This window comes from Mytilus trossulus, unplaced genomic scaffold (assembly GCF_036588685.1).
Source record: "Mytilus trossulus isolate FHL-02 unplaced genomic scaffold, PNRI_Mtr1.1.1.hap1 h1tg000411l__unscaffolded, whole genome shotgun sequence".
In the NCBI taxonomy this organism is placed as follows: Eukaryota; Metazoa; Mollusca; class Bivalvia; order Mytilida; family Mytilidae; genus Mytilus; species Mytilus trossulus.
In genome coordinates, this window is record NW_026963352.1 from 6,751 (window position 1) to 33,288 (window position 26,538).

The following is a 26,538-nucleotide window of genomic DNA, read 5'->3' on the forward strand; positions in this document are numbered from 1 at the left end:
GGGGGGTCTCAACCTCATTTAAGCGGTCTCGGGTCGATTTTTGATATAAAATTTGAATATCCAACTGGCACTTTGGGCGTACCGTAAACATAGAAGACAGGAAGTGTACCCAAATTCCTTTTAGTCACGTTTGTATCTACCTATTGACTAAATGTCTGTTAAATATTAGAAAGATTGAGAGATCAGGGGGCTCTCACCACAACCCTGTGCCCTTTGTCCTAAAAATTTGACATTTTTTGACTGAAAAGTGGCAATCTTAGCCCTCCGTAGATATTGAAGATGACGTTATTCTCAAAAATCCATCTAATACAACCTTCATATATACAGAGTCAATGATTTGGTTGACTTTTATAGTCATTGAAAGACCAGGGGGGTCTCAACCTCATTTAAGCGGTCTCGGGTCGATTTTTGATATAAAATTTGAATATCCAACTGGCACTTTGGGCGTACCGTAAACATAGAAGACAGGAAGTGTACCCAAATTCCTTTTAGTCACGTTTGTATCTACCTATTGACTAAATGTCTGTTAAATATTAGAAAGATTGAGAGATCAGGGGGCTCTCACCACAACCCTGTGCCCTTTGTCCTAAAAATTTGACATTTTTTGACTGAAAAGTGGCAATCTTAGCCCTCCGTAGATATTGAAGATGACGTTATTCTCAAAAATCCATCTAATACAACCTTCATATATACAGAGTCAATGATTTGGTTGACTTTTATAGTCATTGAAAGACCAGGGGGGTCTCAACCTCATTTAAGCGGTCTCGGGTCGATTTTTGATATAAAATTTGAATATCCAACTGGCACTTTGGGCGTACCGTAAACATAGAAGACAGGAAGTGTACCCAAATTCCTTTTAGTCACGTTTGTATCTACCTATTGACTAAATGTCTGTTAAATATTAGAAAGATTGAGAGATCAGGGGGCTCTCACCACAACCCTGTGCCCTTTGTCCTAAAAATTTGACATTTTTTGACTGAAAAGTGGCAATCTTAGCCCTCCGTAGATATTGAAGATGACGTTATTCTCAAAAATCCATCTAATACAACCTTCATATATACAGAGTCAATGATTTGGTTGACTTTTATAGTCATTGAAAGACCAGGGGGGTCTCAACCTCATTTAAGCGGTCTCGGGTCGATTTTTGATATAAAATTTGAATATCCAACTGGCACTTTGGGCGTACCGTAAACATAGAAGACAGGAAGTGTACCCAAATTCCTTTTAGTCACGTTTGTATCTACCTATTGACTAAATGTCTGTTAAATATTAGAAAGATTGAGAGATCAGGGGGCTCTCACCACAACCCTGTGCCCTTTGTCCTAAAAATTTGACATTTTTTGACTGAAAAGTGGCAATCTTAGCCCTCCGTAGATATTGAAGATGACGTTATTCTCAAAAATCCATCTAATACAACCTTCATATATACAGAGTCAATGATTTGGTTGACTTTTATAGTCATTGAAAGACCAGGGGGGTCTCAACCTCATTTAAGCGGTCTCGGGTCGATTTTTGATATAAAATTTGAATATCCAACTGGCACTTTGGGCGTACCGTAAACATAGAAGACAGGAAGTGTACCCAAATTCCTTTTAGTCACGTTTGTATCTACCTATTGACTAAATGTCTGTTAAATATTAGAAAGATTGAGAGATCAGGGGGCTCTCACCACAACCCTGTGCCCTTTGTCCTAAAAATTTGACATTTTTTGACTGAAAAGTGGCAATCTTAGCCCTCCGTAGATATTGAAGATGACGTTATTCTCAAAAATCCATCTAATACAACCTTCATATATACAGAGTCAATGATTTGGTTGACTTTTATAGTCATTGAAAGACCAGGGGGGTCTCAACCTCATTTAAGCGGTCTCGGGTCGATTTTTGATATAAAATTTGAATATCCAACTGGCACTTTGGGCGTACCGTAAACATAGAAGACAGGAAGTGTACCCAAATTCCTTTTAGTCACGTTTGTATCTACCTATTGACTAAATGTCTGTTAAATATTAGAAAGATTGAGAGATCAGGGGGCTCTCACCACAACCCTGTGCCCTTTGTCCTAAAAATTTGACATTTTTTGACTGAAAAGTGGCAATCTTAGCCCTCCGTAGATATTGAAGATGACGTTATTCTCAAAAATCCATCTAATACAACCTTCATATATACAGAGTCAATGATTTGGTTGACTTTTATAGTCATTGAAAGACCAGGGGGGTCTCAACCTCATTTAAGCGGTCTCGGGTCGATTTTTGATATAAAATTTGAATATCCAACTGGCACTTTGGGCGTACCGTAAACATAGAAGACAGGAAGTGTACCCAAATTCCTTTTAGTCACGTTTGTATCTACCTATTGACTAAATGTCTGTTAAATATTAGAAAGATTGAGAGATCAGGGGGCTCTCACCACAACCCTGTGCCCTTTGTCCTAAAAATTTGACATTTTTTGACTGAAAAGTGGCAATCTTAGCCCTCCGTAGATATTGAAGATGACGTTATTCTCAAAAATCCATCTAATACAACCTTCATATATACAGAGTCAATGATTTGGTTGACTTTTATAGTCATTGAAAGACCAGGGGGGTCTCAACCTCATTTAAGCGGTCTCGGGTCGATTTTTGATATAAAATTTGAATATCCAACTGGCACTTTGGGCGTACCGTAAACATAGAAGACAGGAAGTGTACCCAAATTCCTTTTAGTCACGTTTGTATCTACCTATTGACTAAATGTCTGTTAAATATTAGAAAGATTGAGAGATCAGGGGGCTCTCACCACAACCCTGTGCCCTTTGTCCTAAAAATTTGACATTTTTTGACTGAAAAGTGGCAATCTTAGCCCTCCGTAGATATTGAAGATGACGTTATTCTCAAAAATCCATCTAATACAACCTTCATATATACAGAGTCAATGATTTGGTTGACTTTTATAGTCATTGAAAGACCAGGGGGGTCTCAACCTCATTTAAGCGGTCTCGGGTCGATTTTTGATATAAAATTTGAATATCCAACTGGCACTTTGGGCGTACCGTAAACATAGAAGACAGGAAGTGTACCCAAATTCCTTTTAGTCACGTTTGTATCTACCTATTGACTAAATGTCTGTTAAATATTAGAAAGATTGAGAGATCAGGGGGCTCTCACCACAACCCTGTGCCCTTTGTCCTAAAAATTTGACATTTTTTGACTGAAAAGTGGCAATCTTAGCCCTCCGTAGATATTGAAGATGACGTTATTCTCAAAAATCCATCTAATACAACCTTCATATATACAGAGTCAATGATTTGGTTGACTTTTATAGTCATTGAAAGACCAGGGGGGTCTCAACCTCATTTAAGCGGTCTCGGGTCGATTTTTGATATAAAATTTGAATATCCAACTGGCACTTTGGGCGTACCGTAAACATAGAAGACAGGAAGTGTACCCAAATTCCTTTTAGTCACGTTTGTATCTACCTATTGACTAAATGTCTGTTAAATATTAGAAAGATTGAGAGATCAGGGGGCTCTCACCACAACCCTGTGCCCTTTGTCCTAAAAATTTGACATTTTTTGACTGAAAAGTGGCAATCTTAGCCCTCCGTAGATATTGAAGATGACGTTATTCTCAAAAATCCATCTAATACAACCTTCATATATACAGAGTCAATGATTTGGTTGACTTTTATAGTCATTGAAAGACCAGGGGGGTCTCAACCTCATTTAAGCGGTCTCGGGTCGATTTTTGATATAAAATTTGAATATCCAACTGGCACTTTGGGCGTACCGTAAACATAGAAGACAGGAAGTGTACCCAAATTCCTTTTAGTCACGTTTGTATCTACCTATTGACTAAATGTCTGTTAAATATTAGAAAGATTGAGAGATCAGGGGGCTCTCACCACAACCCTGTGCCCTTTGTCCTAAAAATTTGACATTTTTTGACTGAAAAGTGGCAATCTTAGCCCTCCGTAGATATTGAAGATGACGTTATTCTCAAAAATCCATCTAATACAACCTTCATATATACAGAGTCAATGATTTGGTTGACTTTTATAGTCATTGAAAGACCAGGGGGGTCTCAACCTCATTTAAGCGGTCTCGGGTCGATTTTTGATATAAAATTTGAATATCCAACTGGCACTTTGGGCGTACCGTAAACATAGAAGACAGGAAGTGTACCCAAATTCCTTTTAGTCACGTTTGTATCTACCTATTGACTAAATGTCTGTTAAATATTAGAAAGATTGAGAGATCAGGGGGCTCTCACCACAACCCTGTGCCCTTTGTCCTAAAAATTTGACATTTTTTGACTGAAAAGTGGCAATCTTAGCCCTCCGTAGATATTGAAGATGACGTTATTCTCAAAAATCCATCTAATACAACCTTCATATATACAGAGTCAATGATTTGGTTGACTTTTATAGTCATTGAAAGACCAGGGGGGTCTCAACCTCATTTAAGCGGTCTCGGGTCGATTTTTGATATAAAATTTGAATATCCAACTGGCACTTTGGGCGTACCGTAAACATAGAAGACAGGAAGTGTACCCAAATTCCTTTTAGTCACGTTTGTATCTACCTATTGACTAAATGTCTGTTAAATATTAGAAAGATTGAGAGATCAGGGGGCTCTCACCACAACCCTGTGCCCTTTGTCCTAAAAATTTGACATTTTTTGACTGAAAAGTGGCAATCTTAGCCCTCCGTAGATATTGAAGATGACGTTATTCTCAAAAATCCATCTAATACAACCTTCATATATACAGAGTCAATGATTTGGTTGACTTTTATAGTCATTGAAAGACCAGGGGGGTCTCAACCTCATTTAAGCGGTCTCAGGTAGGTTTTCACTATATATTTCTTTTTGGGGCGTTCCATAAATATTTCTATTTATAGTTCTTAATGTTTTCGGGAGTATGCGGTTTTTCTTATTGTTTTAAGAATTATCATGTATAAAAGTAAATCTTTGCAGTTTTTTATTGACACCAATTTATATTATATAAAGACAAATTTGCAACTTAGAAAAGGGTTTATATTCGAGGACAACGAGAACTTACAACAGCTTGAAGAGGTCATTTTGATAAGTTCCTACGTATCTTATCAGTCATCTTAACTATGAAAATCATGTTTTTAATATTATCAAGTACTTCTTTTTTTCATGTTTTTCAACAAAATTTTGAATATCCAACCAACTGCTAGCAGCCGGTTGGATATTGAATATCGAATATCGAATAACGAACCGGCTGCTAACTTCACATACATTCTAAAATGCATGAACCTGGTTAATTTTCATTTATTGTTGTATGACAGAATCAAAAGAATAAAACCAGATACAAAAACAGGTTTAAGAAATGAATATTTTACCAATACTTTCTATATTTTCTTACATGTGCATGTAATTGATAATCTTAAGATAGCTCAGAGGCAGATGAAGAATGGAGTTCATTTGAATAAAAAAAAAGTATACCCAAACGTTTGCATACCAACCAGATGCCCCCATATGTGAAAATCATAGACTAGCTCCTTACCTCGAATTAAGATTGATTTTTGTTTTATTAATTTTTGTAGGATTATGTTGACCGATATCAAACAAAGGAGTACAGGTAATTACCTTTAAACAGGTTAATGAATATATGTTTCAGATCATGGTCAAACTAAGGTTAAACATTTGTATGTTTCTTATATCAGATAGAATATTTTCTTTTCACTCGTCACAAGGGCACTGAACTGTGAAGACCATGGCTTCCTGTGGTCACCTTTCAATATAATGAACTTCGAATACCCATAGTAACAGTAGGTATTGACTTCTATTTAGTACTCCTGACCATTAACCTACAAATATTTTTTTTTCATTATGTCTGGTTTGGTCATATATTCACTCTTGTTTTTACTTGGATCAGTTAATATAAGTGTACACATGTCATCTTTCAGGATACCTCTTTTGGATATCCCTGACAACCTTTCACATGTGATAAATTTGTTACAGTACTGATTTTGAATTTGGTTATCTGTGGTCAACATATACTGAAATTGGTATCTTTTCATATCGTAATTAGTTATCAAAGGTACCAGGATTATAATTTAGTACACTAGACGCGCGTTTCGTCTTCATAAGACTCATCAGTGACGCTCAGATCAAAATTGTTATAAAGCCAAACAAGTACATTGAAGACCCAAAATTCCAAAAAAGTTGTGCCAAATACGGCTAAGGTAATCTATTCCTGGGATAAGAAAATCCTTAGTTATCGAAAAATTCAAAGTTTTGTAACAGGACATTTATAAAAATGACTATATAATTGATATTCATGTCAACACTGAAGTGCCGACTACTGGGCTGGTGATACCCTCGGGGACGAAACGTCCACCAGAAGTGGCATTGACCCAGTGGTGTAAATAGTTATCAAAGGTACCAGGATTATAAGTTAGTACGCATATATTGAATTTGGTACACGTGTACCTCTAGTCACCATACACAACGATTGTACTCGATAACCTCTGCTTACTTAACAACGACATTGCATTTTGTAACTGCTGGTCACCTTGTACCTTTTTTTTTAGCCTGTCTCCAGTCAGAAGAATGCAGTTAATTTCAACTGGTTCTCGTTGTTTTATGTTTGTCATGCTTGTTTTTCGTGAATTGTTTTGTTCTATATAAGGCCGATAGTCCTCTAAATTGAATTGTTTCATATTTTTATATCGGGCCTTTTAAAGTCGACAATCCGGTATCAGTTTTTCTCTTTGTTGAAGGCCTTATGAATGCCTATAATTTTAACTTTGGTGGATAGTTGTCTCATTGTGAACCATACCACATTTCTTATTGTATATTAACATGTATATATAGTTTAATATTTTCTGGTTGTATTGAATCAAAAGGACATTTCCCAAATATCTGCATTCATGAGCAACTGTTAATGTTTTTTCTTTATTCTTTTGTAGAATTGGAAAGACCATCAAAGAGGCAAAAGAGAGGAGTAAAGGTTTGGTATACATTATTGGTTCAGCACGAACAAATGCTATTGTTACATGTATATAGAATTCCATACTTTTATTACAATTAACACGATGAACGATATTTTCAATGATTATCGTAAACAAAAGTTGAGCATACACATAATTTAATGTGGCATTCAGTCTCAAAACATGCTACAATATTATTCCAGAATTATCATTATAAGATAGTTTCTGCTAGTTAATTTTATTTTATGAGGTTATAATCATAAATGAACTCATCATAGATACCAAGACTGCAATTCTATATTTATCTAGACGCGCGTTTCGTCTACAAAAGACTCATCAGTGACGCTCAAATAAAACAATGTTCAAGAAGAAATAAAATACTAAGTTGAAGACCATTGAGGACAAAAAATTCCTAAAAGTTTTGTATCATATCTTTTATATTGCAGAAGGCTGAACAAAATGAAGCTGGTATGTATTCATTTGATTTGTTTTGAAATATATAATAATGACGACAATATAGTTAAATATATGCTTATTCCTGCAGTATTTCTTTTTATGATATCAACATTTAGTGACCGATTTTCATTAAATGGCTACTTTTGCTTGATTAATAACTACTATTATTTTTCTTTATGGTTGTATTGAAATGCTATGACATGTTTACTCTTCCAATAGTAACACGAAACTGTTTAATGGTTCTATTTTTATATTTTAAGGTAATCAAGGACAGTCCCAGAAGGGAAATACAGGAGAACAGGTTTGACATAAATCATAGATTCAGCAAGAATACTAATATATATTATTAGAACATTACATTCACCACTTAACTGAAAGATTAGTATAATCAAGGTTCGTCATAGTAAAAAAAAAAAAAACTGACAGCAAAATTGAAATTGAGCTGGCAAACAGAGCATTTTACATTCAACAAAACAATGTTTTTCTGGTATATCAAATGTACTTAGTAACGTTATATTCATACTCATCAGATATTTTACGAAAAACGAACTAATTTCATAAAAATTCCATATTATTGGGCCACACTTAAAAATATTTTGGTTTGCCCAAACCCTACCCAAAGGTTGAGACAGTGGGTAGGTAGGAAGGCGTTTTCTTTTTTTTTTTCAAAAAAAGAAATTTGTGTATCAGATGTTTATTTGTCTTCATGCCTATTTGATTAAAAAAAAACTTCTTCAAATTAGGACAATAAAAGAATTTGAGTAGGCAGCTTTTTACTGGGTAGGTAGCGTTTGGGCAAACAAACCTATTATTTATTATGGCCTTGTTCATCTTTTATTTTACAGAAAGCTGAAAAAAAGAATGAAAAAGGTGGTATGTATCCATTTGTTTTGTTGTTCAATATATACTATAAAGGATTATAACAGAATAATGATATGATACCATAGCTTATATCTCTTTGCGTTTTTGATATTTGGTGACATATGTTTAGAAACTTGTTACTTTGTCATGATAAAACAAACATGCAGTTACATTTCTTCTGCATTGAATTAAAATGACTTGTAACAAATATCAGAATTAACAAGACACTGTTGTATGATCTTTTTTCTAATTCTTTTATAGGAAAGGAAATACCTTCAAAGAGACAAAAGAGAGGAGCACAGGTATGATATACCCCATTGGTTCATCAAAAATAGAGAATATTGTTATATATAATTCATTATATCTATTACAATCATTACGATGAATTATATTTTCCATGATCATCGCAATCAAAGCAGGTCTAAGCATACACATTATTTGAAGTGGAATTAAGTGTCAAAACATGTTACAATGAATAATGTCAGAATTTTATAACAGAATTATCCTTATAAAATAGTTTATACTAGATGATTTGATTACATCATGAGTTCATAATTATTTTATCTTTTTTATTGAAGAAAGCTGACGAAAAAGAAAATGCAGCTGGTATGTATTCATTTCATATGTTTTAGATATATATAAATGACGACAATATTGTTATGCTTATGCCTGCATTATTTCTGTTTGTAATATCAATATTTACTAACCGATTTTTATTAAATGGCTACTTTAGCTTGATTAATAACTACTTTTATTTTTCGTTATGGTTGTATTGAATTGCTAGGACTTGATTATTCTTCCAAAAGTAACACGAAACTGTTTAATGCGTTTATTACTATTCATTTTCAGATAATCATAGAAAGCCACAGACAGAAAATATAGGAGAGCAGGTTTGATATACATCAGCGGTTCAGCAAGAATAGAAATCATTGTAATCACCATATGACAATAAAACAAATTGGAATGCATATGGCAACCAGTGTCAAAGTTTTTTTTATAATGAGTAATGTCTGATTATTTACCAAAATCTTTTGATCTGTTCATATATATCCTTAGACGATCGTTTCTGATAGATGATTTGATTTCATAATTAGGTTATAATGCTTTATATTTTATTTTGCAGAGAGCTGAAGATAAGTGTGTTGAAGTTGGTATGTATTCATTTGATTTGTTGTTGAAATATGTAATGATGGCGACAGAATGTGTATGCCTCTGCTCCTGGTATTTTTTTTTTTATGTAGTACCAATATTTGGTGATCGATTTGTATTTAATTTGAACTGATGTATTTGTGAAAGATTTTTATATAATGGCAGTTATGACTTAATTGAAACCATTCAATTTTCTGGTTGATTTGAATTTATAACTCTTGAACCAAATATCAGCGTTTACAAGCAACTGTTTCACGTTTTTTTTTTATTCCATTGTAGAAAGTCAAAATCAATCAGAGAGTCAAAAGAGAGAACAGGTTTGATATGCATCATGACTTGAAAATGGATATAGATTACTATAATATTGTATTCAATACACTTATAACAATTAACAGAATAAACATTGTTTTCCATGATCATTATTGCCAAAACCAAATCTGAAAAAAGAATTTGAAATGGTACCATTGTGTACTTGCACCAAGAGCATGTTACAATAAAAAATGTGTTACTAGTTTATCGAAATATTTTTAATCACTTCAAATTTATGGTCGTAAGATTTTTTCTGATAAGTAAATTGATTTCATAATTAGGTCATAATATTTTTTCTCTTCTTTTGCAGAAGACTACAGAAAATGAAGATGAAGGTGGTAGGTATTTACTTGATATGTTTTTTGTAAATATAGTTGATAGTTGAAATATTGTTTGTGCAGCTGCAGTTGATATGACGATAACAACGAATGAGATTAGTTGTAGAACTTCTAGAAGAGGTCAAGATGAAACGGATATGTAATGGGTCTTGTGTGTAGCTTAGGTAACCAATACAAAATAGTTACCTTTAAATTCAAATAGGCCTTAAAATGACTGGTGGTGATGATAAGATTGTTAACTACATGTATGTGAAACACTGTGGAATCCTTTGGCTAACACAAATTTAACTTTCGTTGAATCTGGTCGCAAAACACCTGCAGAAATAGTCTTGGGTTACCTCTGGTCACATTACCAAGACATTAAGTTTGGAAACCTCTGGTCTACTTACACATGCATATATATGTGTCCTTAGACAAATATTTACCTTTCACAGGTATTGAAATATTTACACTTTGGTCACATTCAGCAGATAGTTACTTTGGTTATTTATGGTCACATACTCGTGCTATGCATATATAAGTTTTGGTTCCCTATGGTCATCTTTCACAGATATTGCAAATGTAGCCTTTAGACATCATACATAGACATTAAATTTTGTAAATGCTCTTGACCTAATAATTACTTTGGTTACATATGGTCACCATACACATATATTGAATTTAGTTACCTCTGACCACCTTTTTGACTTTGGTTTCACCTGGCCATTTTGCACAAATCTAGACATTTGTTAACTCTTGTCACTGTAAAAATGTATTGATCATGGTTACATATGGTGACCTTACATCCAAAGCATAAATCTAATTAGGTTATATCCTTGTCACCTTTCACAGATATTTAAAGTAGTAACCTTGGTCACCTTACACAGATATTAAATTTTACTACCTCTGGTCACATTATTAACCTCAGTGAATTCTGGACAAATACACCATTGAATAATGACTTCTGTTAACTCTGGTCACTCTTCTCCGTTACCATTTGTAATCATACACAGATATTATATTTTGTTTTTGACCTAAAACAAATATTTACTTTGGTGTCTTCAGGTCACCTTACACTGGCATTGCAATTTGTAACCTCTGTTCTATTTCATCCGATATTATTGTGGTTTATTGTGGTTTTCTGTGGTCAAATACCTACACCATACAATTGTTGACTCTTGTTTACATCTGGTCACCTTACAATGACATTGCATTTGGTTTTGTGTGGTTATCTCATATAGATATTCAATTCCACTAGTGTACTCTGTCATCATACACAGAAATTGTGTCAAGTCAAGCAAATTGTAATATTCAAATATTGACTTCTGTAAACTCTGGTTCTTCTTTTCCGTTACCAATTATCATCATAAATAGATGTTGATCTTTGTAATTGCTCTTGACCTAAGACAAATATTTACTTTTGTAATCACTGGAAACCTAACACAGATATTGAATTTTATATTTATATATTAATTTGGGAGGCAGGACAAAGCCTATAATTGTTTTTGCATTACGTCATATGCTTTCAGGAAAAATATAACTGTGCCAAAGTTTGTTAAAGTCATTGCATTCATTGTTATTCTTTTTGCACTAGTCATCTTGGTGACACATCATAACATTTCAGGAGCACCAGAGATAATTGTTGATTTGATAACGATGTACGTTCTATTTCTAAATCAATGTTTGTAAGTTTAAGCTATTTTCATTCGTCACTTTAGCCTTTTCTAATGCACAGACCTTGTGCATGTAATGTGTGTAGGATTGAGAATTATAAATAAAGAAATTGACAAGCTGAATGAAGCAAACACTTTCTTTTATAATTGCAGATTCGAAGTTATGTTATGATTCCTGGGAGGACGAAATGTTGCAGCTTGCAAAAGAAGCCCAGCAAAAGCTTTCGCCAGCAGAAAGAGATGGTAAAACCCCGAATTATCTCATTCAAGCTGTGGTATTTCCAAATATACAATTAACATTTTGTTATACATCCCTATTTTAAATAGAATAATTTAATAACTATGGGTTGCAACTGAAATGCCTCCTTTGGAAAACTCTACCCTGAAAATACACGCTAATCCTTTCGTGTTAATGTTTCACTCCAAGCAGTGCTAGTTTTCAATATCTAGGACAGTGATAAGAGCATAACCATTTGATAATAGGAGTGGGTAGGATGAATTTTGAAATGAATAGTATGGGACGGTTACAACTCTAAATTACTTGCCAAGACAAGATGGAAATAAATATTCTGACCAACAAAATGTTAGAATTAGTTTTTAACAATTGAAAATGAATAAACCGTACTTTGAACAGATAAAGAATGATGCAATGATGAATTGTCTATCCACTTGAATTCCTGCCACCACCTTCTGAAAAAATAATGTCGGCTTAAAGAAAGCTCAGAGACATTTTGTTATTGTTTTGTGACATGCCAACCTTAAATAAAGCTTTGGATTGATTTGAATGTTTGAAATGGTCGTCAGCTTAGCTCACCAGAAAGAATTGTAGAGCTACACAGTCAAGTATACAGATACATTAAAGTATAAATTTTAATTCATATAACCAAGTATATTATATATTTTAATATAAAAATGATGCAATGCATATAATGTCAACAATTGTTTTCAAATTGTAGCTTCCTGCAATGATTGGCCAGTTATGGTTCCTGGTAGACTAAGCCTAACAGGAAAAAAGAGGTTCTATGAAGTTAGTAGGGAGGAAGTAAAAAGGCGAGTTGGATCTCCTGAAAACCTTTCATCGACTATGGTCTGTCAGTTGTTAAAGGTAACGACATTTGATTAAATCCGACTAGGAAAAACGTCCTTGACGCTTCAAGTTGTTGCATTTCCTCATTTAAAGTCAATATTTGAATAATGAGATTTGATAAAATTATTAATTCCTTTCCAGTTTGATAATGCCTAGCATTTAAATTAATTCTTTTTGCTTTATAGGATCATTGAAACATGTTAAAACAAATGGTAATTTAAAGGTGGAAACTAAATATTGTTATTTCACCAAATGTACAGTGTTTCGATATATTTTTTCTTCTTCATTGATTATATTTATTAATCAATTCACTATTACCCAATTAGCTCTACGGTACTTGTCATTCCTGGCTTTGTTGTGAGTATATCAGCAATTGTTCAATCCTTTATTTCATTATCTTCCCTAAGAAATTATTTTGGTAAGAAATGTTAAAAAGGATAAAAATGTGTTTGAAAACGTACAATTTTTTTATTTCCAGAGGAGCAGATCAGTGGCAAATATTCCACCAGGAATTGTTATAAGAAAAAACATCAAGACTTCTATAAGCTTATTTTCAGGCCTTACAGAAGGAGAGGCAAAAGACTTGGCTGATGATTTCAGCAACATTGTTGAAAAGAGCGAAATCTTTTCAAGGCTTAGTAAAATATGCTCATCAAGAAAAGAAGCTAATGAAGTTCGGTAAGCAATTAAATTTTACAAGCCCCTCCTCTTTGTAATAATCCTAGATAAAAAAGATGTTAGCTGCATAAAGTATGCTATGAAAATAGTTAAAAGCTGCCAAGAAAATAAAGATTATGTATTTTCGAGTATGATGAAGGAATAGCCATTTGCTTTTCAGAGGCCAAGGTTATTTTGGAATATTTTATGATATACTTGTTTGGCAATTACTTGAATAAAATAACTGTGCAAAAGATAGGATGAACATTCATATTTAATCCGACAAATTTCAGATTAATTCAGGATATGGTTGTGTAGAAACATGATGAAGTGAAAATATATTAAGAATAGCCGGCTTTAGCTCAGATGGCTATGGGCCAGGGTAAACTTTTGCCATCAAAATGATAATGTTTAACTTCACCACAACCAAAATATATTCTCGACGATTATTAGATAACAGAAATTTAAATTAAATAAAAACAACATAATTATGTGAAAAAAGAAATTTAAGGCAACAAGAAATCCTTCAAGATTGACATATAATTCCTCTTCCATCTTTATTATACTTAATCGTTAGTTTTCCATTTGTTGTTGATTACTTGTTGCATTTACATTCCAATATGCAATATTGTACTCAAATATGCATGTATACTATTAGTGTGCCAATCGACTTCAGGCACAGTAATTTGCTCTAAAGTCGAGTGGCACATTGGTAGTTCAGTCAAAAACTTGTCCTTAATGAACAGATTGTTTCATTTTATCAATACGTCACCATCCCCCTAGACATAAGTCTTTTTATATCTCTGTTAACAAAGGCTAACACATCAGTTATTCTTTTTTTCAGAGATGTTCTACTTAAAGCTGTTGACGTATTAGAAAATATTGGAGACCTAGAAGAGGGAAGCAGACTTACTCATGGTTTTATGAAACCAGCTTTAACTTTTGTTGTTAAAGAGTTGGCAAAACACATAGATTAATTTTTATACGACCGCAAAAGTATTTTTTTGTTTTCGTATATTGGTATCACGTCGTCGTCGTCGTTGTCAGCGCCGTGCGAAGACAGATGGTTTTCGGATAATAACTTTTATATAAGTAAATAGAAATCAATATAATTTTAACACAATGTTTATAACCACAAAAAGAAGGTTGGGATTGATTTGGGGGTTATGGTCCCAAAGGTTTAGGAATAAGGTGCCCAAAGGGGCCCAAAACAAGCATTTATCTAATTTTAGGACGAAAACTTGTGTATAAGTAATTCAATTGCTCTGAAATTGTACCACAATGTTTAATACCATAAGTAGAAGGTTGGGATTTAATTTAAGGGTTATGGAGCATAGGAATTAAGGGCCAAAAAGGGCCCCAAAAAATGCATTTTTCTACTTTCCGCACAATAACTTGTGTGTAACTGTATGGACCTCTCTGACATTGTACTACAAGGTTCAATATAACAAAGGAAAGCCTGGGATTGAGTTTGGGGTTAATTTCCCCGAACATGTAGGGATGAGGGGCCAAAAAAGGGCCAAAAAGAAGCATTTTTCTAAGTTTACAGACAATAACTTGTGTTTAAGTGTATGGATCTCTCTAAAATATACTACAAGGTTTCTTTCTGCAAAGGAAAGGCTGGAATTGAATTTTGGGGTTCTTGCTCCAAGGGGGGTTTCTAAAAGTTGGGGCCAAAAAGGGACCCAAATAAGCATTTTTGTAGTTTCCAGTCAATAACTTGTGTTTAAGTGTATAAATCTCTCTGAAATTGTACGAAAAGTTTCCATACTACCAAGGAATGGTTATGGGTGGTTATGCTTCAAATCATTTAGCAATTAGGGGCAGAAAGAAGGAAAACGAGGGTTTTTCTGGTTTTAAAGGACAATTTATACAATTTAAAAGCAGTGTAAGGGAGGTAATCCAATTCCATTTAAAGAATACTGTTATATATATGTTTGATTACACTGCTTGCAAATTATGTATTAAGGAATGATATTGTCTTGAGATGATTACCTGTAATCTTTTTTTAGAAGTTACTATTAATTAATATTAATTTTAACCATGACTGTATGTCATTTTATATTTCAATATGTTATGATATATTTAAATGAGTAGTTATTGTTGCAAACTCCATTAGAAATTTGAATGGAGATTATTTTTGGAACAAGGGAAAGGGGAAGGTGAAAAAATTGGGGGTGGGGGTGGGTAAATAAGAATTGGGGGGGGGGGGGGGACAATTTTTCTCATTTCAGATTTCAGATATTAAAAAGAAAATTTCTTCAATTTTTTTTTTGAGGGGATCAATATTCAACAGCATAGTGATTTGCTCAAACGCAAAAACAAATGTTTAAGTTCATTATACCACATTCATTCTGTGTCAGAAACCTATGATGTGTCAACTATTTAATTACAATCCAAATTCAGAACTGTATCAAGCTTGAATGTTGTGTCCATACTTGCCCAAACTGTTCGGGGTTCGACCTCTGCGGTCGTATAAAGCTTTGCCTTGCATCTGGTTACCTTTAAACAAACAGCAATTTTATAAAAATTACAATAAAACTTTTCGACAGGCTGTGTCTACTTGACGTTAACATTAATGGGTATAAGGTTCATTTGCCCTGATACATGTTCGCCTGAGTCCTTTCGCCTGTAGAGTCTGTTCGTCCTATATTCACAAAAGTGTCAACGTTGCTATAACGAAAGAAGTGATATCTTTACTTTAAAATCCATGACCAAAATTTTTTTACATTGTAGTTTCATCACCTAATTGCCTTTTGATGCATAAACATGAAGAAATGAATTTGGAAAGGGTATAAAAAAAATAGCAAGTAACACACTTTTCACACTAGGGACGATATTCGTAGACAACGAAAATCAAGGGACGATAACTGTGTTCCCAGACCAATATTGACTATGGTTACCTCTGGTTACCATACACCGCTCTGCATATGTTGACCTAGGTTACCTCTGCTCACCTTGGACATATATAGACCATGTTTACCTCTGGTCCAGTTACAATGATGCTCTGGTCACATTACACACTCATTTAATTTGGTAACCTCTGGTCACCTTGTACATATATTCACTATGTTGACCACTGGTCACCTTAACATAATACTCACATTACACAATCATTCACTTTGGTTACTTCTGGTCACCAAACACATATATTGACGTTGGTTACCTCTGGTCACCCTACATCGTTGTTCATATATTGACTTAGGTTACCTCTGGTCACCTTGTACATACTGTCATTATGTTGACATCTGGTCACCTTACAATAAATTAACATAACACAATCATTCACTTTGGTTACTTCTGGTCACCAAACACATATATTGACGTTGGTTACTTCTGGTCACCCTAAACCGCTGTTCATATATTGACTTAGGTAACCTCTTGTCACCTTGGACACATATTGACTATGTTAACCTCTGGTCCAGTTACAATGATGCTCTGGTCACATTACACACTCTTTTAATTTGGTTACCTCTAATCACCTTGTACATATATTCACTATGTTGACCTCTGGTCACCTTACAATAATGCTCACATAACACAAACATTCACTTTGGTTACTTTTTGTCACCAAACACATATATTGACTCTGGTTACCTCGGGTCATTTCAACTAATAGGCCGGAGAACACAGTTATTTCGAAGTGCATTTCTTTAAGACATTAAATGGAAATTAAAAAAATCCCACCTGCGCTTTCTCAATAATATTTTTACAGTGTGGTGTACTACAGTGTACATCGAGTAGACATAGCATTTTGAAAGTTTTTATGGTTGCACACCTTAGTATTCACGAGGGTTGGATGCTTGTAGATTGATTCAGTGTTAATCTTTTATTTTGTTACATCATAAATAACTTTTAAAACATTTTGAAGAAATATGTTTCTCTAAAATCAAGTTTTCTTTTATGTAGTTTTGAAGACCTTTTATATAAGGTTTTATATCTTGCATCTTACATCTGTAAATAAAGTACTTCGTCAGTAAGATAACTTTATTTTTAATAAAGTTCAATTTACAATTTTCATAGAGGCCAAAAATGACAATTTTCAAATTAAGTGGAATTTCGATAAGAACCTTATCGAAAATCCATGAATTTAGATTGTGCCAAATGTCGGCTACAATATGACAACCCCAAAGTAAATGTTCTATAGTTTCAGGCTCTTCCTTGCAAAATGTACACAAATTGCAACTAACAAGCTTCATTTTAAAACGTAAAGCATTTGTCCCTAAAATATAATGAATAATTCTATATTGAAACCAACATAACCTAGTGTTTTTTGAAACCTTGGTAACACACAAGTGTATTTTTTTCCAATTTTCTACAACTTTGTTAAGAATACCTTCCCATTTTTTTTCTGCTACAAAATCTGTAGGTAAGATTCCTTGATTTAAAATAGTATACATGTCCTTTGAGCCCTTTTCGGACTTGAAGAAAATATTAATATTAAAAGGTATAATAGCCTGATGTTTTTTTTCTCTTTCAGTGTTGATTCCAATATCTTGTAGCCACTTTTTTAGTGCTAATATAAGTCCATAAAACTGTAGAAACATGGGTTTAAAATTATACATTATTTCAAAATTTTGATATGTTAATATATTCCCATGTTCATCTAACAGGTCATTGACAGTCCATACCCCATGGTTTGCCCAATTTTTATAGTAAACGCTGACATTATCAATTTTGATATGTTCGTTATGCCATATAGATGTAGAAATGACTTCCTCAAAATAAAATGGATGTCTGAGTTTTGACATAGTTTTCCAGGCATGAAAAACTTCATCCCAAAATTTGTTTTTTGATTTTTTAGTAATTCCAAAATAAGCCAACTCTGTAACATTTATATTTTGGGTGGAGGTAAATAATTGAATCCACTTAGATTTTGACTTTAATAATCTTCTAACCCAAGTTAGTTTTAAACCTTGTATAAAATTTCTCAAATTAATCATTTTTAGGCCCCCTCGGAAGTATTCCTGACATAGAAGGTCCCGCTTGATCTTGTCAGGCTTATCATCCCAAATGAATGAATAAATTTTACTATTAAGTTGACTTAGCATATTATCATCTGGTCCTGGGATAGACAGGAACAGATGATTAAATTTTGATATAATTAATGACTTTATAATTGTTATTTTACCAAATGGGGTAAGTGACTGTTTTGACCATTTTTGTAATATTTTTTCTATTTCTTGTATTCGAGGAGCATAATTTAGATTTAACATTCTATCTAAATCAACGCAGAAAGTGATACCCAATAATTTGAAGGTACTGAAACCCCATTTCAGTCCCCACTTTACACATATTTTGTCTTGACTATGTTTTTTACTACCTATCCATATAACGTTTGTTTTGTCTAAGTTAATTTTCAGTCCTGATATCTCAGCATAGAACTGTAATATACGGAGAGATGCATCCAGCGAGGAAGGCGACCCATCTAAAATCAGTGATGTGTCGTCTGCATATTGAGACAAGATATACTCTGAATCGTCTATCGTAATACCCTTTATCTCCTCACTACCTCTTACCAAAATGCCTAATATTTCAGCACATAGCAAGAACAGGTAAGGAGAAAAAGGATCACCCTGTCTACAGCCTCTCTCAACACGGAAAAAGTCTGACAGACAGCAGTTCTGGGTGACGGTAGATGTAATATCATTATAAAATGTTTTTATCCAGTTCATAATAGAGTCTCCAAAATTAAAATACTTCAATGTTTCAAAAAGAAAGGCCCATGATATAGAGTCAAAGGCCTTCTCAAAATCAATGAGTAATAATATACCAGGGATATCATTTTCTTCTGTAAATTGTAAAATATCATATATAAGTCTACAGTTCTCCCCAATAAATCTACCCGGGATAAAGCCTGTTTGATCAGAATCAATAATTCTGTTTAGAACTGACTTTATCCTCTCAGCAATACAACTAGAAGCTAGTTTGTATGTTGAATTCAAAAGTGTAATTGGACGCCAATTTTTTAAGAACTGTTTTGACTTGCCTTCTTTAGGAATACATGTGATAACTCCCTGCCTCTGTGTGACAGACATTTCCCCTATCTGATAAGAATAGTTTATTGACCTCAAAACAAACTTTCCAATGTCTATCCAAAATACTTTGAAAAATTCTGCAGTAAAACCATCTGACCCAGGACTTTTATTATTTTTCATCCTTTTCAAAGCTTGTGTTAATTCAGCAAAGGAAATTTTACCTTCTAATGATTCTTTTTCGATATTATTTAATTTAGATGTCAAAGATGGTAATTCCCTTGATAGGTTTACTTTTTTAAGACATTCTTGTCTTTTGTAAAGTTTCTCATAAAATATTTTTGATTGTTTTAAGATTTCTGTTTGATTTTCTACTACAGTATTTTCCTCAGTAACTAGTTTTTTAATAGTTTTATTGACAAAGTTTTGTGTTTCTAAATTACAAAAGAAATTTGTTGGCCTCTCTCCTTCTTCAATCCATTGGGTTCTTGACCTAACATATTGACCTTTAACCTTGTTCTGTCTCAAAATTCTAAGTTGACATTTTTTGGCTTCTATTTCATCAAGAGTGTCCTCTATACTTACCTCATTTTCTAAATTTTGTATCTCCTCAGTCAGTTGGATTTCCTGTTTTGTCCTTTCTCTTTTTATAAATGTTGAATAGGAAATAGTCTTACCTCTAATCTCAAGAAGAAGGGTCTCCAACAATAATTGATCATTAATTGAAAAATCAATTTCTAAATAATTATCAATACAATGTAAAGCATCCCCTCTATGCACTGGAATTTTATATTGCTCGACTGTGTTAGTAATTTGTTGTTTTATTAGTTTTACATATTCAGGATCTTGAAGGAGAGAGTTATTAAATTTCCAGAGGCCTCTGCCTTTTATAAATTCATTTATTTTTAAAGTTAAAATCACTGGTGAATGATCTGACCTGTAGCTATTACCAATGTTTACATCACAAATGTCATCTATAAGGCTTTCAGAAATCAAAAAGAAATCTAATCTAGATTGTTTAAAGGGGTTTTTCCTTCTCCATGTAAACCTTTTAACATCAGGGTATATTTCTCTGAATGGGTCAACAAGATTCTTATATTCTTTAATTTCTAACATTTTCTCTCTAGATCTTGGATTGTTTATATTTATATAGTTATGGGTATCAAGGTTGAAATTTTGAACAAGATTAAAGTCCCCACAAATAATACAGAGCTGATTTCCAAAGAAATCTATAGCTTCTGTTAATTTGTCATAGAAGCAGAGAGTATCAACATTCGGACCATAAACATTTATCAGAGTAAATCTCTTGTCTTCAATATTAAGATCTAATCCCACCAGATTGCCATCTCCGTCTTTTTTAACTTTGTGTATTTTATAGTCAAAATTATTTTTAAAAAGTATAGCAACTCCTCTTTTGTTTGAAGCAAATGAATTGAAAACACAATGGCCTTTCCATTGGTTTTTTATCAAAACTTCATCTTGTTCTATAAAGTGTGTATCCTGGAGACAATATATATTTAAGTCTTTTGAATTAAGATAATCAAAAATATCTCCCCGTTTTTCCTTCATGTGAAGTCCTTGACAGTTATAGGACATTATTTTAATGTTTTTTCCTTCCATCATAATATTTGTTCTTCAACTGTGAAGTATGATATTTGTAAAAACAAAGGAAAAAGTAGTTCATGCGAGACATCAGGACTGATTTCATAATATTTCACTTCCTGAAAAAAAATACTCATATATATGCCAAATACCAGAAATCCATGTTTTGTAAAAAATATATACATAAAATAAACAAACAAAAAAGAAAAAGAAACCCATTTAAAATATATAATATGAAACTAAGATATTTCTAATCTTAATGTAGATTTATCTGTGTTCTAGGGGAGATAACTCAATTTGTTTTAGATCAAAATTAGGCCAGACTAAGCTTTGTACTGATCTACATAATAATATATACTACATCTCAATATTTAAACACCATTTCTTACAAACTTATAATTAATAAATTAGGTTTAAACATTAAATAATTGTTTAGACAAAAGAGAAGAGATCACACAAGAAGCACCTCAAAACCACAAAATGTCCATTGTTTCTATGCTTCCTTATCTGATCTGGTCAAGTTTGTCTTATATGTTTATATCACATCACTACAACATGTAAGGTGTCACTTTTCATCTTATTATACACATTATATACCATAGGTATCCTGGTAGATTTATCATAGGTGTAGAACACATTATATACTGTAGGTATCCTGGTATATTTATCATAGATCTAGGACACATAATATACCGTAGATACCCTGGTAGATGTATCATAGGTGTAGGACACATTATATACTGTATGTACCCTGGTAGATGTATCATAGGTGAAGGACACATTATATACTGTACGTATCCTGGTAGATGCACCATAGTTGTAAGAAACATTTAACTATACTGTAGGTATCCTGGCAGATGTATCATAGGTGTAGGACACATTATATACTGTATGTATCCTGGTAGATGTTTCATAGATGTAGGACACATTATATACTGTTTGTATCCTGGTAGATGTATCATACATGTAGGACACATTATATACTGTATGTATCCGGGTAGATTTATCATAGTTGTAGGACACATTATATTCCGTATTTATCCTGGTAGATTTATCTTAGTTGTAGGACACATTATATACCGTATATACCCTGGTAGATTTATCTTAGTTGTATGACACATTATAATATACTGTAGATACCCTTGTAGATGTATCATAGGTGCAGGACACATTATATACTGTAGGTATCCTGGTAGATATATCAGATGTAGGACACATTATATACTGCAGGTATCCTTGTAGATATATCAGATGTAGGACACATTATATACTGTAAGTATCCTGGTAGATGTATCATAGATGTAGGACACATTATAGACTGTTTGTATCCTGGTAGATGTATCATACATGTAGGACACATTATATACTGTATGTATCCTGGTAGATTTATCATAGTTGTAGGACACATTATATATCGTATGTACCCTGGTAGATTTATCTTAGTTGTATGACACATTATAATATACTGTAGATACCCTGGTAGATGTATCATAGGTACAGGACACATTATATACTGTAGGTATCCTGGTAGATATATCAGATGTAGGACACATGATATACTGTAGGTATCCTGGTAAATGTATCATAGATGTAGGACACTTTATACACCTGTATTTTTTAAGGCCCTATTTACCTTGCTGTTTCGGTGTGAGCCAAGGCTCCGTGTTGAAGATCGTACCTTTACCTATAATGGTTAACTTTTATAAATTGTGACTTGGATGGAGAGTTGTCTTAATGGCACGCATACCACATCTTCCTATATCTATTGAGCAAACACTAATACAAACAAACAAAGCAAGCAAGCAAACAAACCAAACCTTCAACTTGCTAGCATTAAGATAACAGCTGTAAGTTGCGGCACATTCCTTTTGTTTGATTTTGCGTTCTTAATGTCCGATTTTCATTCCATTCAATAAAGTCGTTGTGACTGAATCCTTAAGCTGTTCTTAAACCTTTTATACTTTATCCTTTAGGTACTAGACAATATGATGTATCAGCAATATCGGCTTAACTTGGAATAAATCGCCATAGTAGTTGGTCAATCTCACAAACGACGTACTGAAGCGCCTTTAAAACATTGGAGGGACTAGGCCAATCCTTCATCATGTGGGCTAGTCCAGAATGTATATAAGCTTGTCCTTACCAAACAATATTATCAGAATGCATTCAAGTGAAGTAGGAGAAAGAGAATACATTGTCTACATGCAGTACACATCATTTGTACCTCAAGTACAGACCAATTCAATTTCATAAACTCGAACTTAATGAAGAGGAAGGTCCATTACCAACAACAATTTTGACAGGTTTTTTTCTACTTGAAGTACAAATTAACTGAATCTCAAGTACAGACCAACAACGTTTACATAAACCAAAACCTAAGGAACATTAATGTGTATTACAATGAAAAGATTCGACAAGCTTTGTCTACTCGACGTACACATCAATAGTACCTCAAGTACAGACAGATTGTATCTTCGTACAACCAAACCTTGATGAATACTAATATGTGTTTACATTAAAACTATCGAAAGGCTTTGCCTACTTGAGATACACATAAACTGCCCCTCAAGTAGAGACCAATTCAATCTGCATACACTCAACTCTGATGAATATCAATGTGTATTACCATCGAAAGTATCTACAGGCATTGTCTACTCGACGTACACATCAACTGTAACTCAAGTCACCTTGCACAGATATTGGCTATGTTTCCCAATGATCATCTTACAATGATAATCTGGTTCTTTTTAGATTGATATGGCTGTGATAATGTCTGGTCACCTCACTTACACAGATGCTAACTTTAGTTACATAATATCACCTATCACAGATATCGATTTCTTTACCTTTGATCACAATACACAAATTTTGACTTTGGTTGTCTCTGATCACCGTGACCTGATATTCTGTTCACATTTCACCAATATTTAATTTGGTAACCTCTGGTCACCTAACACATATATTCACTTTGGTTACCACTGGTCACCCTACACAGAAATTCACGTTGGATAACTCTGGTCACCTTACACAAACATTGACTTTGGTTACCTCTGCTTACGTTACACTGATGTTCTTGTCACCTTACGCATATGATTAATTTGGTTATCTTTGGTCACCTTACAATTATACTCTGGTCAGATTTCACAATTATTCAATTTGGTTACCTCTGGCCACCTTACACATATATTGACGTTGGTTATCTCTAGTCATATTGACTTTGGTTACCTCTGGTCACCTTGCACAGATATTGACTATGGTATCTTGTGGTTACCTTACAATTATGTTCTTATCACATTACACAGATATTTGATTTGGTTACCTCTGGTCAACTTACACATATATTGACGTTGGTTACCTCTGGACACCTTAAACACATATTAAATTTGGTTACCTCTGATGACCTTTCACAGAGATTGACTAGGCTTCACCCTGGTCATCTTACAATGATGTTATTGGTCTTTCTGCTCGACGTACACATCACCTGTACCTCAAGTACAGACCGATTGAATCTACATACAACTAACTCTGATAAATACTAATGTGTGTTAGCATTGAAACATTCGAAAGGATTTGTGTACTTGAGATACACATCAACCGAACCTCAAGTACAAACCAATTCTATCTACATACACCCAAATACAATAAATATTAATGTATATTACCATCAAAACTTTGGACAGGCTTTGTCTACATGCAGTACACATCATTTGTACCTCAAGTACAGACCAATTAAATTTTCATACACTCGAACCTAATAAACAGAAATGTTTATTACCAACAACAATTGTGACAGGTTTTTTCTACTTGACGTTCAAATCAATTGTATCTCAAGTAAAGACCAACTCCGTTTACCTAAACCAAAACCCAAGGAACATTAATGTGTACTACAATGAAAAGATTCGACAAGCTTTGTCTACTCGACGTACACATCAACTCTACCTCAAGTAGAGACAGATTGTATCTTCTTACAACCAAACCGTGATGAATACTAATGTGTGTTAACATTAAAACTTTCGAAAGGCTTTGCCTTCTTGAGATACACATCAACTGTCCCTCAAGTACAGACCAATCCAATCTGCATACACCCAACTCTGATGAATATTGATATGTATTACCATCAAAAGTTTCTACAGGCATTGTCTTCTCGACGTACACATCAGCTTTACCTTTAGTCACCTTGCACATATATTGGCTATGTTCCCCCTGGTCATCTTTCAATGATCATCTGGGTTTTTTTTTTTGGACAGATTGACTGTCTCTGGTCACCTTACTTACACATATGTTAACTTTAGTTACACAACATCACTTATCAGAGATATCGATTCCTTGATCTCTGATCACAATACACACATTTTGACTTTTGTTATCTCTGTTGACCGTATCCTGCTGTTCACATTACACAAATATTTAATTTGGTAACCTCTGGTCACCTTACACATATATTCACTTTGGTTACCTCTAGTCACCCTACACGTAAATTCACTTTGTATAACTCTGGTCACCTTACACATACCTTGACTTTGGTTACCTCTGGTTACCTAACACTGATGTTTTAATCACTTTAAGCATATGATTAATTTGGTTATCTCTGGTAACCTTGAAAGGTTATTGGCTATCTTTACCTGTGGTCACCTTACAATTATACTCTGGTCAGATTACACAACTATTCAATTTGGTTACCTCTGGTCACCTTACCCATATATTGACGTTCGTTTCCTCTAGTCATATTGACGTTAGTAACCTTTGGTCACCTTGCACATATATTGACTATGGTATCTTGTGGTTACCTTACAATGATGTTCTTGTCACATTACACAGATATTTGATTTGGTTACCTCTGGTCACCTAACACAAACTTTGACTTTGGTTACCTCTGATGACCTTTCACAGAGATTGATTAGCATTCACCCTGGTCATCTTACAATGATATTCTTGTTCTTTCTGCTCGACGTACACATGAACTGTACCTCAAGTACAGACCAATTGAATCTACATACAACCAACCCCGATGAATACTAATGTGCGTTACCACTAACACTTTTAAAAGGCTTTGTCTACCTGAGGTACACATCAACTGCACCCTAAGTACAGACCGATTGAATCTACATACAACTAACCCTGATGAATACTAATGTGTGTTAGCATTGAAACATTCGAATGGATTTGTCTACTTTAGATACACATCATTTGTACCTCAAGTACAGACCAATTGAATTTTCATGCACCCAACCCTTATGAACAGGAATGTCTATTACCAACATCAATGTTGACAGTTTATTTTCTACTTGACGTACAAATAAACTCAGGTAGAGACCAATTCAATCTGCATACACCCAACTCTGATGAATATTGATGTGTATTACCATTTAATCTTTCTATAGGCTGTGTCTACTTGAGGAATAGATGAACTGTACCTTAAGTACATACCAATTCAATCTACATACATTCAAATATAATGAATATTGATGTATATTACCATCAAAACTTTCGACCGGCTTTGTCAACTTGAGGTAACATC

The 26,538-nt window shown here is 33.7% G+C and overlaps 1 protein-coding gene and 1 long non-coding RNA gene across 2 annotated transcripts; both read left to right on the top strand.

The window, feature by feature from the left end:
• Positions 1 to 6,911: 6,911 nt before the first annotated feature.
• LOC134702176 (uncharacterized) lies at positions 6,912 to 9,125 on the top strand. Its single transcript, XR_010104361.1, has 7 exons — positions 6,912 to 6,954; positions 7,381 to 7,402; positions 7,651 to 7,691; positions 8,236 to 8,263; positions 8,513 to 8,553; positions 8,830 to 8,857; positions 9,101 to 9,125. It is a non-coding gene; the product is annotated as an uncharacterized LOC134702176 (long non-coding RNA).
• A 3,542-nt stretch (positions 9,126 to 12,667) lies between these two features.
• LOC134702180 (transcription factor AP-2-delta-like) lies at positions 12,668 to 15,257 on the top strand. Its single transcript, XM_063563254.1, has 3 exons — positions 12,668 to 12,804; positions 13,265 to 13,464; positions 14,288 to 15,257. Exons 1-3 carry the CDS (start codon positions 12,679 to 12,681, stop codon positions 14,418 to 14,420), a joined length of 459 nt encoding a protein of 152 aa, XP_063419324.1. The 5' UTR covers positions 12,668 to 12,678; the 3' UTR covers positions 14,421 to 15,257.
• Positions 15,258 to 26,538: the final 11,281 nt, after the last annotated feature.